The sequence below is a fragment of the Panicum virgatum genome, chromosome 9K (assembly GCF_016808335.1).
Source record: "Panicum virgatum strain AP13 chromosome 9K, P.virgatum_v5, whole genome shotgun sequence".
NCBI lineage: Eukaryota > Viridiplantae > Streptophyta > Magnoliopsida > Poales > Poaceae > Panicum > Panicum virgatum.
This window is the reverse complement of record NC_053144.1, coordinates 1,181,602-1,197,520: the sequence shown is the minus strand read 5'-3', so window position 1 is coordinate 1,197,520 and position 15,919 is coordinate 1,181,602. Positions and strand designations below refer to the sequence as shown.

Below are 15,919 nucleotides of genomic sequence, written 5' to 3'. Positions count from 1 at the left end.
AGTGGTATCTTGTATCTATATGCTTGCTGCGATCATGAAAGACATGGTTCTTACTTAGATGGATAGCTGATTGGCTGTCGATGTGGATCCTGACCGCCCCTTCAGACTTGCCCTTCAGCTCTGACAGGAGGCGAGTCAGCCAAACTCCCTGGCAGGCAGCTGATGTGCACGCAATATACTCGGCTTCGCATGAACTGAGTGCAACAACCTTCTGCTTCTGACTCTACTAGGTGATGATGTTCTTGCCATGGAAGAAGAGGACACCTGTGGTACTCTTGCGAGTGTCAATGTCTCCAGCATGATCAGAGTCGCTGAACCCAACAAGTTGAGCCTCCTTCTCGTACCTCGTCGTCGCCTCGAGCGTGGGCTCTTTCTGCTGCTCCAAGTTCCATCGCAGCGCAGGATCAGTGGCGGAGTACTTTGCAGGATGAAATCACCATCGTCGCAGCGTGCGCGACCGCAGCAATGGCGGATTTCTTTTCAGGTTCAGACTTGAGGGTTGATGCAGGTCAGGGAGAGTGAGCCACGCGCTGCTATTTGAACATGGAATCTTTTACTCAAAAGATCCAGAGATCAAAGTTTCAGACCACGCGTCAGTTTGCTAAATTTTATGGACGCGCTGCTCTAAATTGCGACATTCTTAGCGTATATATAATGCTGTAAGCTCAATTTCCAGGTTGACGTACGTCCTCGTCCTGACTGACTGACATGGGGTTGGAAACCAGAGAATAGATGATCTGAAGCATAGTTGCGGCTGTAGCTGAACCAAGTGTGAACTTGCCGTAGATGCAGTAAAATGAAAAATGGGAGACAAAACCATGTTTTGGCTTCATGGCTTGTACTCCATGGAGGAGTCACAGCCTTCTCGCATCGATCTCACAACGTTATGATTCACCGGGAGAGGGGTTTGCTTGATCCACACAAGAGAGGTTCGCTCATCAGATAAGTATGTTTGGCATGCAGTGTGCCGTGGCATGGTGCCTAGTGCGACGATGATTTCGCGCAAGTCCAGCACGGCGCGGATCAGGGGTTGTATGTCTCAACATTTTAGTTCACCTGCTCGCAATGTCGCTTCGTTCATGAACGGGGTTCAGCCTCAATGGATGCACATGCGCTTGAGGTCTCTCCACATTGCCACATTTTCTTACCACAGCTTAGGCAAGGTTTGGCAAAGTGAATAGCCTAAGACACGTGCCTGCATCAAATAGCTGAGCTGAAAAAGTATGGCGAACCACAGCCGATGCAAGAAACCAAACAGAGGCTGTGTTTAGATGGAGTGAAAAAGGGTGCGAAAAGTCACATCACACGCTGTAGCACACTGTAGCACGTTTCGTTTGTTTGTGGTAAATATTGTCCTACCATGACCTAACTAGGCTCAAAAGATTCGTCTCGCAACGTACATCAAAACTATGCAATTAGTTTTTTTATTTACCTACATTTAATACTCCATGCATGAGTCATTTGCTATATTTAATGTTTCGATGTGATGGAGATGTGATGGAAAGTTTGGATTTTGGGGTGGTTTTTGAGGGATCTAAACACACCCAGAAGTTGGGACGCGTCATGTGGCGTGGCTAAGTGCCTAAGTTGTGATTGTGATTACACCATCGGAAGACCGTAGAACTACTACTATTTTGGCACTCGTAGTATAGTACTGTACTGCCGGATTGGCTGCAACTCTGCTCCGAACTAGCCGGTGGAGCAATGGCGAACCATAGATGAGTTTGAGGATCATATGGCACCAGACAATGGCTGCGGCGCAACACTCCCAACGAGCCCCACAAAGAACCAGGGGTGATGGGAACTTATTCTTCATGCTCCAACCACAAAAGTTTGGAGAAGGAATTCACAGCACAGACGAGTCCACACTAACAGAGGATGTTCAGACAATGCAGATCGACAGAAACACGAAGCTACCAAGACAATGCAGAGCTCAACTAGCGCTGAGGGTGTCAGGCAGGCGACTGCACCCGTTACAGCATCCTCTCCACTTCACTGCCATCTGTGTTTGGTTACAGCAGCACTTCAGTCCTGCAACAAAGGGTGGTTCAGAAATAGAGGTTAGCAGTATGAACGATTTTGCAAAGAGTGCAGCTCTGTACAAGAAACGACTTTAATGTTGTGTGCAAAGCTACAGCAGCAACCCAATATACTTATTGCAGGGTTGCAAGCCCGGAGCTGCATTGCATCACCGACCGCCTAATCGATTTGGGATGGCTTGTCCCATTAGTTGATAGACATGGGTTGCTGCTACTATATACTTGTTTCATTTTTATGTAAATTGGATTGTGTTACGACTCGGTTCCTAGAATAGAGTGGCATTCTAAGTTCACCAAAATCAGATCTTTACTTGAATCAAACGAACAGCCTGAACATTTTGACCAGAGTATAAAAACTGGCACATGAGCATGTACTGAATCTCTGTCGGAAATCGAGACATACTACAGGTTCTAGCACAAGTAGTTCCGACAAGTACCTGCAAATCTCTAACTAATCAGCAAAAAACTGACTGCACTTTTCAGTATAATGGGTCCGTGAAGAGACTACAGAACTTGAATGGAGTAATGGACTCAACTTGTTCCGACTATTTCAATCAAAATTCATGATTGACAGAAATTGATGGCCTAGCTGCCTAGCAAGCTCGTATATTGCATCATGTACTAGAAAATTTAGCTTATCAAGACACCTCAAGTTGAATTAAAAAGATGCATGCTTATGCTAAAGCTATATCTTTTCAATGGGCATTGTAGTAGTTAGGCAAAGTCTCAAAGAGTACTGAACTGGTGAAGCAATGATGATTAATCAATCAGCAGCAGTAGGACCAGAAGGAAGCTGATGGTACCTCAGTTGTCATCATCGTCGTCGTCGTCGTCGTCCTTCTTGATGCGAGTAGTTCCACCCTCTTTGCTTATGGGCAGCTTCATGTTCCCAAAGGGAGTGTCGACATCAATCTTGCCCTTGATGGTGTAGCCTGTCCCCCTGCCCCTGATCATGTCCCAGACCGCGGATCCGAAGTCCTTGGGCCTGAAGCTGAAGGGGATCTGCATCCTGGTGAACCCCTGCTTCTCGATCTTGGCGCTCTGCGTGAGCTCGGCGGAGGCGATGCTGTCGTCGCCGAGCCACATCTCGTACTCGAGCATGTTGAGGCCGAGGTCGAAGTCGTTCTTGTTCTCGAGCTTGATGTGCAGCGTGGCGGTGGTCTCCTCGAAGGAGAAGTGGTGGAACTTGATCTTCTCAACATCGACGTCGGGCTTGTAGGGGACGGGGATCTCGCCGGACTTCTCGAGCGGGATCTTGACCCGGCCGATGATGGGGACGTCCACGAGGAGGACGACGCGGACGAGGTATGGGATGATGCTCCCCGGCTGGATGTCCTTGTAGGTGCTCTTGATGTCGTCGAAGACGAGGGAGACGGGGATCTTGACGGTCTCCTCGCCGTGCGCGTGGATGGTGCCGGCGTCGGGGATGAGGCCGGAGACGAGCTTGCGGCCGTCACTGTCGATGAGGTAGTCGATGTCGACGAGCGGGATTGGGACGGGGTTGGGGTTCTTGATGAGCACGTCGACGACGAGGTCGGCGCGGTGGAGGCTGATGTGCGGGATGTGGATGCCGGAGACGTCGGCGGTGGGCTTGCCGAAGCCGACAGCCTCCTCGATCTTCTCGCCGATGTCGTGGATGAAGTCCTTGACCTTCTCGATGAAGCCGCCGCCGCCCTCCTTCTTGTCGCCGTCCTCGTGCTTGTCGTCGCGGCTGCCGCGCTCAGTCACCGTGGGGTTCTCCGACGAAGACATGCTCGCTGCCAGAGGAGGTCGAAACGAAGCCAAGAACGGGAAGTGAGATCTGATGAGGCCCGAGGCGGGTGTGGAATTCGCTTCAAGAAGGGGTGGAGGGGAGTGGGGTGTGGTTGACCTGAGGGTGAGCGCGTCGAGGACGAGGCGATCTGCAGGGGACGAAGCGAGTGGAAACCGCGTGCGGGGGAGGGAGGGCGAGGTTAGGCTTGCTCCAAGGGGACACGGTAAACCGCCCCCCACCCTACGTAGGGGGGGCTTTGGGGTGGGGGGGGGGGGGGAGCGAGCGCTCCAACGGCTCCCCCACAGCTCCCCCTACGTAAGGGCAGAGATGAATCTCTCCCCATGTATGGAGGGAGTTCACATCTCCCCCTATACTTTAATCACATCATTTCTTCATGATATTAATCTCGTTTGAGTCCCGTAACATGATGATAATGCGTATTATGACAGTACAAATACTATATGATTTTTTTAAATTCAAAAACGATAAATAAATAGTTAGTTAATGAGTGATAGTATATAGAGGGAATAGATATGGGGGGAATGGTTGGAGAGAAGGAGTTATAGAGGGAGGAATCTTTTGGAGGAAGGTAGTAAAATATAGTAAATAGTACGTTTGGGGGGAGTTGGATGGGGGGAATGGTTGGAGATAGCCTTAGGGGGAGCCCGTGCTCGAGTAACAAGCAAGAGGGGCAGGAAGCACGTGTCTGAGTGTGGCTGGACCGACCCCCTTGCCAGTCCACCTCAGCTTCAGCAATTAGCGATCAAGAAGAAATCGAGAGAGGAACTCGGGAAGAAGGAGCTGGATTTTGGGTCAGGTGGATGGGTAATCTTAATCTAGCAGGTCACAATCAGAGTTCATAAAATCCTCCAATCACAGCACCAAACAAAATCTATTATCGTGACATCATATTTGTTATATGATACATGATTAAATAAGAGCGAAACTCACTAACAAAATTGGGCTAACAGTAACATTTTGAACGTACCGATTAAAAAAAGATGTGCAAACGATCTCTTTTTCTTTATTACTACTATTGTCTAGTGGACAAAAAACAAAATGGAAGGACTCATCAACAATCCGTGAGTGTCCAGCTCAAAAGTTCCTTTGTATGCGATGTACCATCCAAAGGCAAACTAGAAACTGTTGACTAAAAAAATCAAGAATTTAACACACTACCGCTTTAAATTTGAAATGCAAAGATGGAAACATATTTCTTAAAATTATATTATAGCACTTTATAGTCAATACTCCTCCCGATCATGTTTGAAGTGCGGCCATTTTTCACCAAATTTCGTCCAAACAGGGCCGAGCGGAGTTGTTAAGGCGCGGCCTCCTATCCTTATCTATCCAGTGGACACGACACGAACAGCGCGCCTCCTCTCCCGCTCTCCCTCCGCGCTCTCGGCTTCCCCTTCCCTCCCTCCAATGCCGCCATCCATGGCGCTGCCTCTCCCCACCTCCGCCTCCGCCTCCACCACGCTCCCGCCGTTCCGCCCCTGCACTCCCGCGCCGCTGCGCCTCCCCTCCGTCCGCGCTCGCGCCCGCGCGGTCTCCGCCGGGTACGCGGCGTCCTTCTACGGCGGCTCGGCGGCCGCGACCGGCGGCGCCGAGGACGAGGAGGTCGGCGACGAGGAGGGCTCCGCCTCGGGGTTCGGCTCCGGGCTGGGGCTCGGCGGCGGCGGGCTCGGGATGTCGGCCGCGGAGGCGGCGCTGGCGCTGGAGGAGCGGGAGATGCCGCCCTGCCCGCCGGGCCTGCGCCAGTACGAGACCATGGTCGTGCTGCGGCCCGACATGTCCGAGGAGGAGCGACTCGCGCTCATCCAGCGCTACGAGGAGGTGATTCCACTAACTCCATTTACCTGCTAGCTAGCTAACACAATCGACCACCAATTTGCCATTATTCGAGTGAGCGTGTGATATCAGTTCGTCGGAAATTTTGTTGTCTGCTCGTTCAGCCATCAGAACTGCATTGCTGCTGCAATGCCGTTGGTTAAATGATGTACAAACTTGTGGTAGAGAAAATGCAGTAGAAGAATTTCAAGCCAATGTTCTGCAGAAGTAATAGCAATAATGATGTTGCAGTACCACCAGATTTTGAGATTAGCAAGCTAGCACTGAAATGATCTTCCTATTGTCACCCATTTAATCAATTGTGTCCCAATTAGGCAATTAACTTCTTCTGCATCAGTATAGTAATGCCCCCATATTCATCACCGTGCCCTCCTAAATTGTAGCTCTAATATGGTCACAAGTTCTCCTTAATCTAAAAAAAATGGTCACAAGTTCACTGGTCTTGAGATGTTCGGAGCACCCTTTGCTATTTGTGTACCATTGCATCGGTCCCGCAAGCCTGCTTACCTTGGTGCTTCCCTGTGCTACCGCAGCTGCTCGTCGCCGGCGGCGCCATGTACGTGGAGGTCTTCAACCGGGGCGTCATCCCACTGGCATACAGCATCAGGAAGAGGAACAGCCGGACCGGGCTGCCGTCCACTTACTACGACGGCATTTACCTCCTCGTCACCAACTTCACCAAGCCCGACTCCCTGTCCACCCTGCAGCAGAGGCTCAACGCCGACGATGACGTCATCCGGTCGACCAGCTTCAAGGTCCGCCCGCGGAAAGCCTTCTAGACGGCAGACAGGCCTGGCCTCATGGGGCTCTAGATTTGGTTTCTTCTGGAATGAAAAGTTTCAGGTTTTGTTCATATCATACAAGAATTCTGCAGTATTGCGAGTAGATGTATGCCTCATTTGCCATGGTTGAGAGGGAGATGGTTATCCTTTACAGCGCCTATGTTCTAGAAATGGATGTCCTCTTTTTGGCAAGTTAACCCGTTGAGAATTCATTTAACAGCCCCCCCCCCCCCGGGCGAGAAATCACGTTACAAAAAAACATTGAGAAATGGCTTAAAAAATCTCTCCCATAAGTCGCTTCAGAAAAAAAAACCGTCGAGAAACCAGGTTGCGAGTAGATTTCCGAGTATAAATAGCCAAAGCCTACCAAGTAGTACAGAATATGATACAAAAGAAATAGCACGAATTGGGGTAACGGCAAGAACCAAGTGCTTCCAACTTCTGATGAGTTTATTATACTTTAAACACAAAACATTCTCGGATCATTTAGCTGTCAAGTCGGTTCCCCAAAGTTTGCTTTAATGCGAACGTTCTTGGCACAACAGTGGTATATAAAAACAGTACTAAAGGATGCAGAATGCACCAGATTGCCAGCATCAACCCAGTAACTAGTGGGAACTTTCTGAAATACAAATCACAACTCTATCTTCCCAGAGTACTTGAAAATCTTTCAGCCAGGGATCAGCATTTAGTACCTCTCATGGCGCCTGAAATTTGCAACAAATATCTGGGTTAGTCAATGACAAGGTGAAAACATTTCAATCAAATAAAACTTAATAAACTAGCTATATTGTGCAAGGACCCTATCATTCAGTAATACCTGCGCTCCCTGGATCGTGAACGTTCTCTTCTCCTTGAATCGTGGCCGCGGGAGCGGTCATAATCTCTATCCCGATCACGGTCATGGCGACGATCCCTGTCATGACGTCTATCACGATCCCTATCATAATCTCCTCTTCTACCATCTCGAGAGTCAATCCTGTCTTTTCTTTCTGTATCTCTATCCCTTGATGCCCGACTGTTGCGGTCCTTGCTGTGCTCTCTTGATCTAAAAAGCCAAATATTTCAGATAATGTCTATGCTGACTAAAATAGTGAAAAGGTTGAGGAATGCCATACCGTCTATCGTCTTCAGATTTGTCCTTCCTTCTTTTATTTATCTGCTCCTGGAAGATGGCATAGTGTATTTTATGAAAGTAAAAATGATGATATTTTGGTATTACTTAAAAACAAGAGAAAAGTTCCAAAAGAAAAGGCAAGTGATACATTACAGGCAAGGCTGCTTCAGCAAAATTAATCTTACACATTTATGGAGCAGGTAGCAGATAAACAGCAGAACAAGTTGTCACTTACAGCAAATGTTGGCAAAAGGACGTGCTTTCAGGATAACATAACCAGTAATATTTATCACCAGATCTACATAATATGGCTCACCAGTAGAAAAGCAACCTCCAGCTTCTGCTCAACATAATACTAAGCAGAGCACATGAGCAGTTTGTCACAGTTAAGTAAACATGATTAATCATACCATGTTCTGCACGCTCCTATGCATACATTTCTCAAGAGACAGTGACTGTTGTTGCCATGGGTGTGAAGATGATTGTCACATGCACGCAACATGGACTAATTCCTGTAATGACTATCGTAATAACCAAACTGCCCTCCAATGTGAGTAATGAAATAATATATAGGGAAGGTGAGAACCTTGAGGCTCTTGAGATAAGAAAACTCACAGATGCCAAAAGGCCCAAAACAGAGTAACTCTTTAAAGCAGAAAATGGTACATTACACTCAGCACCTGATAAATTGCACCTTAACAGACTTAGAGAAGTCAAAGGAATAAATTAAGCTCATATTCTAATGGACAAACAGAATGTGAGTCCTAGTAAGATGTGAGGGTTTATGATTTGATTGTCCTTATGTCTTCACTGTTTACAAAGCCTGGATATTAATTTATTTCATCTATTTTCAGCATCCTACATGTATTTGGGCATGGCAAGCAGGAATTTACCTGAAGTTCTTTCAGTTTTTCACGAATCAGCATGTAGCCCAAGTGTAGCTTCCCTCCAAAATGGTCAGCAAGACGTCGATCACTGTGTTGGGATAAATTCAGTTCATGGTAACGATGCAATTTAGACAGTTTCAGATAATGGTGGGAGTGGAAGGAGCTAAAAGCATTACTTGTCATATACACTCAGAAATGCACCACATATGTCACAGAGGCGTAATTTTTGATCCGTCTGTAAAGTGGACAAAGAGAGAACTATTAGCAATTACCTAACTAGTACCACACCAATTAAAATGTATGTAACAAAATAGTGTCAACCCTTAACCCTAAAAACAGTGTAGCTCATAACATCTCTAAGAGGAAATTCAATTATGTATGCAGCAATTCCTATCAAGAGTCCACAATGTATGATATAACATTCAATAATATATGGCGCCACATAATCAAAAGGTGATTTCAAGACAAGCGCATAAAGGTAGTACTCATTGATGCTTGCAAACACTGGAACTCTATTTATGTAATGGACATGTAGTTTGTAGTCATGTAGATAGAATCATTTTTGGGGGGAAATGCGCCGGTATATAGGTTCATATCCAGTGCGCAAAGGTTGAACTAAGCTTGTACCAAAAGAAGAGAAGCGATTCTAGAGCAATATCTGATATTAAAAAAAAGATGATATGCGAACTGTGCCAGTTTACTTTTAACACGCAATTGTGGAGGCTTATGTTTTAATCAGTTTCTTGATTAGACTACAGAATTACATAGCTGGAGAAAAATACATATAGAACTCATAATTTCAGATAAACTGGATCCAAGAATTATGTTAGGCGTCACATGATCCACAGATCTATTCTAGAATAAACCTTGCACAAGGGTTAACTCATAGGCCACAATAAGCAATCACCAAAACACTAACAGAAAAGACGGACAACAATACTATGCAAACTAATGACAAATTCATTCAAAACAGCCATTGGTTGTGTGGAAACTCACAATTCTAACATCAGCAGCTGTATATTTAGAAGGATCTGAAGGTGGCTCTGTCCGTGGTGCCAGCTAATGATAGGAGTAAAAACCAAATTAGCCAAACAAAAGAAAAGATAGTATCAGTGCCATAAAAAGTTCATCTGTATCCTATATCTGTGACAGCAAGACTAAAAACAAACCTACTTAAATTAGCTGGCACAATAACATATAGTAAATTAAGCTGCACATGGTAATAGTAATTGCTACCTTTTTCAGAGCTTCTGCCTCTTCCAAAGCTTTCTGAGCTTCGTCTACCATGCCTTGTTCACCTACAAAAGAGGACGGCAATAAAAGTATAATATCATCATATACTCATTTCTGCTGTTAAGGGAAAATGCAGTGTGACAAAGTTCATAAAGCCAGTACAGATGCTTGAAATGCAAAGATCAGAAGGTTGACATCATAATTAAAAAAATTACAGAAGAAATCGGCGTCTAATATAATTAACAAATAAATAAGTCTTCTTCTAAGCTGTAGGGGGGCGGTGGAATGGAACCTAACACCTAAGGTGGCTCATATTCAAAACAGCAGACCTATGGTGCAAAAACTTGTATGTGATCCTGGAAAGGTCTAGAGATCAAAATATGCCACATATACCAACTATAGCCTTATGTCTGTTCAAAATTTTCATGAAAGTTATCTTTACAGCTTCTCACTTTTGCCAAAAAAACATAAAGAATAGTTTAAGTAGTGCGCATTGTTAATCTATTTGATTTTATATCAACTAACTGGGTGTACGACAGTCCACAGATATATACCAGGAGAACTGGCCCAAAAATGAGCCCAAGTCACTAAATACATATGGACCTATAAGAAACAAAACAACTATACATGAAACTTTGCAAAGTAAAACGATTCGACAGATTGCATCCCATACCAAGCTCTTCAGCTTTCTTAAGCTTTTCATTAATCATTTCCTGAGTACGGGCATCAGGAGGAGGAGGAGGTGGCGCTGCTACTTGAGGAGGTGGAGCAGGTGTAGGTAATGAAGCTCTGTCCTTGTTAAAAGCATCAAGCAAGAGGGTAGCCTGAAATAAAATAGGGAAAACAATTATCGCGTCAAAACAAAAGCACTACTATTTTACTTATTTGCGCTGGAAAAATATCTCCTAGGATCCATACAAATTATATACTTGGATATTTGAACTTTCAAAGTATTACCTGCATATCAGCCCTTTTAGCTCTCAGTTCTTCCACAACTTCCTGGGCCTTTATTTTATCATCAGTTCTCCCCTCAAAATCTGTTAGTACATTTCAGAGAGAATTTTGAGTACTGATAGTAAATTTTAGCAGCTTAAGGCTCAAACTTGAAGCCAAAATACGGTGTCTAGATCCCGCTAACTGAATATAATTTGGTGTTATCATCAAGCGATGGTATAGATAAGTCCAAAATAGAAACATCTTCCTACAAGTACATCTTGTATTGCACGATTATGTTGAAAGACACTGGCTAGGTTAATTACTTTCACATTGTTGATGTGACCATCCTGACAACTTTTCTTTAGTCATAAACATATACACTGATTTCAGTGTTACTCAATACTCATACAGATTTATATGCATCAACTTATTTAGAACAACAATGTAGGCAAAAAATACAAATGTAGTTTGGATTACCAAAAGTATCAACTTCTTTCATTTTCTCCTTGATTTGTTTTGACAGCTGCAGTATCTCGTCTGTCTGTGAAGATTAACAAACCAATTTACAGGTTAAAGCAAATCATCATTAGAAATAAACTTTAGTGATTGATGTACGAGGAATGGCAAATACCAGAGTAACCTCAGACACAGATATTGCAATAGCAGCCTTGGCATCGTCATCCGCAAGCCGTTTCAGGGCCCTTTGAATTTTCCTATCACACTCTACGATGAGCCTTTCTATCATATCCTCAAGCTCTCTATCAAAATTCTCTGATCCCTTTGATTTCGCTTCTTCATAGCTGGCAACAGCTCAGGAAAACAGGCATACACAGTACTTTGCAAGCTAGATTTCTGAATAAAAATGATGTGAATAAAATCCACACATAACAAGGTCAAATGAAGGATACTCTTTCCGTAGCTGAAGCGAGTGAATCTTGGAACAAGGTCCGAGATCCATTTTCTGCAATCGCCAAATAAGTGAGTCAAAAACAAAAGCAGCACAAAGCGAAACAAATTACTTCTGATGTTTTCTTCTTCCTGAAACCTCATTGCATCTAACACTAGCAACATTCTGTTCATCGATGAATTCGAAAAGGAAAACCCCTAGACCAAACCAAACCTATCCAAAATTACCACGCAACATAGCAGGAAGACAGCACCGAATAGCGTTGAGGGGCATACCGTGAGCTGGAAGAGGTCGTGCGGGCATAGACCCGCGAGGAAGAGGCGGCAGACGTCGCGGTCGTAGTAGTTCCGGTTGACCTCCTCCACGTCGCCGTTGCGGTTGGCGCCCATGAGCACGTCCAGCTGCTTCCGCATGGCGTCCATGGCGGGCGGAAACCACTTAGCCCTACCCCCCGGCGAGGGGATGGCTCCACGGGCGAAAGGAGGAGACGGGGTTTTTTAGGGTTTCTACTGAACGCGCCGGTGAGAGACTCTGCTCTCCGGGGGAGGAGACGAGGAAGAAGAGATGCGGTCGGAGGCTTGTGTGGGTCGTGGGCTCCCGGCTCTTGCCCTATTTTGTTTGGGTTGGACCCCAAACTTGGGATGACTGGGCCGCATTTTATTTTATTGCAACTTCCAAATCAGCTGACTTTTTAAAAAGGAAAAAGTGATGAGATGGAGAGAAATAGTAATTTTATGCCAACAGGAAACCAATTTTCGTTGATAATATGGATATTCTTTTAATAAAGTAGACGTCGATGCAGGTGACTCTCAGGGCTATATGTAGAATAAAATTATGTTTTGCTGCAACTAGAGCAGATAAGGAACAATAAATTGTCACATGAAGTACATACTGCTCATGGAGGGCTAGCACCGTATGATGAAAAGAACTATTAGGCTATATCACATAATGTCTATATACATGGGCTCAGAACATGTACAACATCAGGAAACAAATATAACACATGACGACATGAAGAATTGTAATCAATGAAAATGGATTATGGATGGCTTAGGGATTTTTTTACAAAATACAGAAAATTTCATTTTGGAGCAGATGGCTGCCATGGTCACAAACTCACAATAATGGACAATGCTGACGTTCAGGGCTTGATGTCCCTTCAGCCCTCATGTAGAACTCTGGCAGGAATACCTGAGAAGACTGGCAATTGAAGGAATGTGTAAGCAACAAGTTCGTTACAACTCGTTACAAGGAGAAATCAAATAGTTAGAATAATTCAGAGATGTAATCAGATAGTTAGATTCACTATTTCTGTGGAAGAGGCTAATGCAACTCAATTAGTTGCCTTATATTTCAAAAAATACAACCCAGATCCCGAATCTATTATAACTTCATACTAAATAAATGATTTCTTGATAATATTTAAATTCTGAAGTTTCAAAGATCCAGAAGACACAACGCTTTTATGTGTTTGCCAAAAAGAAAAATAGATCTGCAAGACAACAACCAGCTAGCTGCACGCATTTCAGACAATACATTCCATCACCATAAGACCCATAGTACAGCCAGGATCACAGATCTGTTCGTAACAAGAAGTTGGGTGTCAATGACAATATCTAACTGTGCCTGCATCAAGGCATGGCTGTATCAATTATCTTGCAGTAAAAATTGGTTCAGCTTCAGAGCTTGGTTGGGTTCTTCTGGTATACTTGATAAGCAATCCTTCTGAAGAGACACCGGGTACACGCAAGTCCCTGGACATGAGAGATACATAACTGCATGTCAATTCCACTAAAGAATTGATACCCAAAAGAAGGTTGGCGCAAAGCGTACCTGATGTAAGGTTGCAGATCTTTCCACTCCCACTTTAGCCGCTCACTGAAAAGTGCTGCAAACCTGTCAGCGGGCGTCAGCGGCAGATCGGCAACACTAAAAGCACGCACCCAGGTCTCAGCCCCAAGTTTGTCACACAACACTTCCCCTTCGAGCATCTGAAGATCCACACACATTCCTGAAGGAACACTTCTCTCCCATTTGTCCATAAAGTTGGCGAGCTTCATCTTTCCGGCACCAAGCACTCTCCTAGCAAATTGTAAGCATACACGCTTCTCATCAAGGCTCCAAAAACTTCTGGCTTCCTGCTCAACCTTTGTACCAAATCTGTTGAGGCAATGGGTTACAATCTTATGCGTGAAACCATCAGATTCCATGACAGATAGCACATCATTTTCAGGCACTGCATTTAATGGCCAGTCGTGCAACACAGAATTGTGCAGGATCATGTCAAGAATCGTGTTCACAGAATTGGCATCGACTGTCCTCCAGAATCCATCAATCTCAACAGCCGAGAGGGTATTCAGTCCATCTAACAGCTCGCCATCACTGGCCTGGATAAGTTTGCAGAGGTCTTGCCACGTGTATAGCCCCTTCTTATGCTGGAAGCCATCTCCAAGATCCTCATCAAGTATGTAGGGCCTCTCACGGAGAAGGCTCCTCAGTTTGTCAAGTCGTGGAGCAGTTCGAACCAATTCAATGTTCCCTGGTGCTAACTTAATGGCAGCAGCCACTGCATCAGCTGCACTAGCATCACCGTTGGTATTATCAGGCCTTAAGCATGGAGCAGATGGTTCCCCAGGTGGTATCAGAAACACAGAATTGGATGTGCCAACAAACTTCATGGAATACGTTGCAGAAGGTGTGCAGAGAACAGCTTCTTCATCAGGACGCCCCCTTACAGTCACCCTATATCAAGAGACATGTCAAAGTTTCTAAGAGATGAAAACACTGATATGATGCGGCATACTTTGCTAGAACATCGTAAGGCTTTGTATTTCTTCTCCTATGCCATGTGAATTAGTGCTGCAAATGCAAGAGCAACCTCACTCTATCCACTAAATATCGGTGGCACATATTTCAGCTGTTTACTCGGTTCAGTTTTGGCTTAGGAAATATCAGCAAAGTTAAGCCGCGTTATCCAGCGCAAAATGGAACAGGAACGGATAACAGCAGATTTAACCGAACATTTACACCAGTACAAACTCATGATTAAGTACAATGAGACACAAACTCGTTCACAAGTAAACAACAGAGATGCCCATATCTAGGAATTAACAGCCTATGCTTTTTAACCACAATGGCTTGGAAATACCGGATCATGGTGGGCCAATTTGACAAGGGTTAACTTTGCGTTGGGCGAGAATAATGTTAGAATAGTTCGTGCAAACTAGTTAGCACACAAGGTCAATAGTGCAATTGAGCAATCTCTGGAAGCACAAAAAACGAGTTTCTGCTGGAGATCGATTATGGATCTCCTAATTAATAATGACATCCTAATAAAACGTAAATCGAGAATGGCCCCACTCTTTATGGATCGTTGCTTGGTTCCAGGCAGGATTTAGCAAACTAGAGCCGGTCGTTCAGGCTTTAGGTCGTTCGTCGGGTCGCCAAGTTACTGACAATGTAATCACATAGGGAGTGAGTGTGTGCCGGGTTGGTTCCTTTTCTCTGTAACCAACTCTTTGTTTGTACTTTATTCTCTTCTCCTCTTAATGCAAAACGTGTTCAGGCACGGTCGCGAAAAAAAAAAGAATGGCCCCACTCAAGTTGAAAGAATGGCGCTGCTGCCTGCTGTTTCTTGATCTATTGGAGGAAAACAGAGTATGTCGCTTGGTTGGGCGGAGGGCTTACCGGCCTTGTAGAAGGTCAGGGAGGAGGTCGTCGGCGGCCTCGAGGAAGACGAGGTCGTCGTGGGGACCGAACGCCTGGTGGTAGCACAGCGACACCGAGGCGCCCCCGGTGGCAAGGCCCAGCACAGCGTCGGCTCCGCCGCCGCCGCCGTCCCACTCGATCCCGGCCTGGGTCTCCGCGTCCTCCATCTCCGCATCCATGGATCGGGGATTCTGGGGGGCGAGGGTTGGGGGTTGAGGGTTTCTTTTCCTTTTTCTTTATCTCTGTGTCATTTCGTTTGGCGCGCTTTTGGTTTTGATGGGAGAGTTTCGCGCGGGAGATGTTCTGTTTCGTGGGGTCAGGAGGTCAGTCTTTCGATAGGTCAGATGGAAGCAAATGATAATCATTACATTCCCTCTCCCACTTCACACCTCAGAACACACTGTTTTGTTTTTATTAAAAAAAAGCGTGGCCGGAGGAGGGAAACGGTCCCACCGTATTTTATTAAGAGAAAACGATAATAGCTTCTTCAACCACGAAAAATTCTCTGAATCCTGGCCCATGCCCACAAGGGCCACGTCTTGCGGCGAGCATAGCGAGGGGAGTTTTTTACCCACAGGCAGAAATTCGCATCTGCTAGAGTTCGAACTCGCGACTTGTGGAGAGTGACACTATTGAGCCGGGCTAAACAACCGGTCGCCCGACCTTTCGCTCTAGCTGAGGAGAAGAATGTTCCTTTTAGGAT

At 45.4% G+C, this 15,919-nt stretch overlaps 4 protein-coding genes across 10 annotated transcripts; 1 reads left to right on the top strand and 3 right to left on the bottom strand.

Moving 5' to 3' along the window:
• Positions 1–1,749: 1,749 nt before the first annotated feature.
• On the bottom strand, positions 1,750–3,996 carry LOC120649137. 2 transcript variants are annotated; one of them, XM_039925845.1, is made up of 3 exons: positions 3,910–3,996; positions 2,843–3,796; positions 1,750–2,031 (listed from the first exon to the last, which is right to left on the bottom strand). In XM_039925845.1, the coding sequence occupies exon 2, from the start codon at positions 3,789–3,791 to the stop codon at positions 2,844–2,846; it is 948 nt and encodes a 315-aa protein (XP_039781779.1). In that variant the 5' UTR covers positions 3,792–3,796; positions 3,910–3,996; the 3' UTR covers positions 1,750–2,031; position 2,843. The 2 variants fall into 2 exon arrangements, 1 of the variants encoding a protein (XP_039781779.1); XR_005665177.1 differs by having other exon boundaries at positions 2,782–3,993.
• A 1,137-nt stretch (positions 3,997–5,133) lies between these two features.
• On the top strand, positions 5,134–6,620 carry LOC120649138 (30S ribosomal protein S6 alpha, chloroplastic-like). Its single transcript, XM_039925846.1, has 2 exons — positions 5,134–5,631; positions 6,180–6,620. The coding sequence occupies exons 1-2, from the start codon at positions 5,221–5,223 to the stop codon at positions 6,423–6,425; spliced, it is 657 nt and encodes a 218-aa protein (XP_039781780.1). The 5' UTR covers positions 5,134–5,220; the 3' UTR covers positions 6,426–6,620.
• Positions 6,621–6,840: 220 nt separating this feature from the next.
• On the bottom strand, positions 6,841–12,106 carry LOC120649135 (U1 snRNP-associated protein usp106-like). 6 transcript variants are annotated; one of them, XR_005665176.1, is made up of 14 exons: positions 11,784–12,106; positions 11,510–11,562; positions 11,233–11,401; positions 11,079–11,142; positions 10,623–10,702; positions 10,339–10,489; positions 9,669–9,730; positions 9,429–9,491; positions 8,609–8,667; positions 8,439–8,520; positions 8,132–8,225; positions 7,547–8,057; positions 7,249–7,476; positions 6,858–7,135 (listed from the first exon to the last, which is right to left on the bottom strand). XR_005665176.1 is itself a non-coding variant. In XM_039925843.1 (13 exons), exons 1-13 carry the CDS (start codon positions 11,928–11,930, stop codon positions 7,117–7,119), a joined length of 1,224 nt encoding a protein of 407 aa, XP_039781777.1. In that variant the 5' UTR covers positions 11,931–12,105; the 3' UTR covers positions 6,841–7,116. The 6 variants fall into 6 exon arrangements, 1 of the variants encoding a protein (XP_039781777.1); XR_005665175.1 differs by having other exon boundaries at positions 8,161–8,225; XM_039925843.1 differs by lacking the exon at positions 8,132–8,225 and having other exon boundaries at positions 6,841–7,135; positions 7,547–7,593; positions 11,784–12,105.
• Positions 12,107–12,891: 785 nt separating this feature from the next.
• On the bottom strand, positions 12,892–15,463 carry LOC120649136 (sister chromatid cohesion protein DCC1-like). Its single transcript, XM_039925844.1, has 3 exons — positions 15,196–15,463; positions 13,342–14,250; positions 12,892–13,262 (listed from the first exon to the last, which is right to left on the bottom strand). The coding sequence occupies exons 1-3, from the start codon at positions 15,393–15,395 to the stop codon at positions 13,160–13,162; spliced, it is 1,212 nt and encodes a 403-aa protein (XP_039781778.1). The 5' UTR covers positions 15,396–15,463; the 3' UTR covers positions 12,892–13,159.
• Positions 15,464–15,919: the final 456 nt, after the last annotated feature.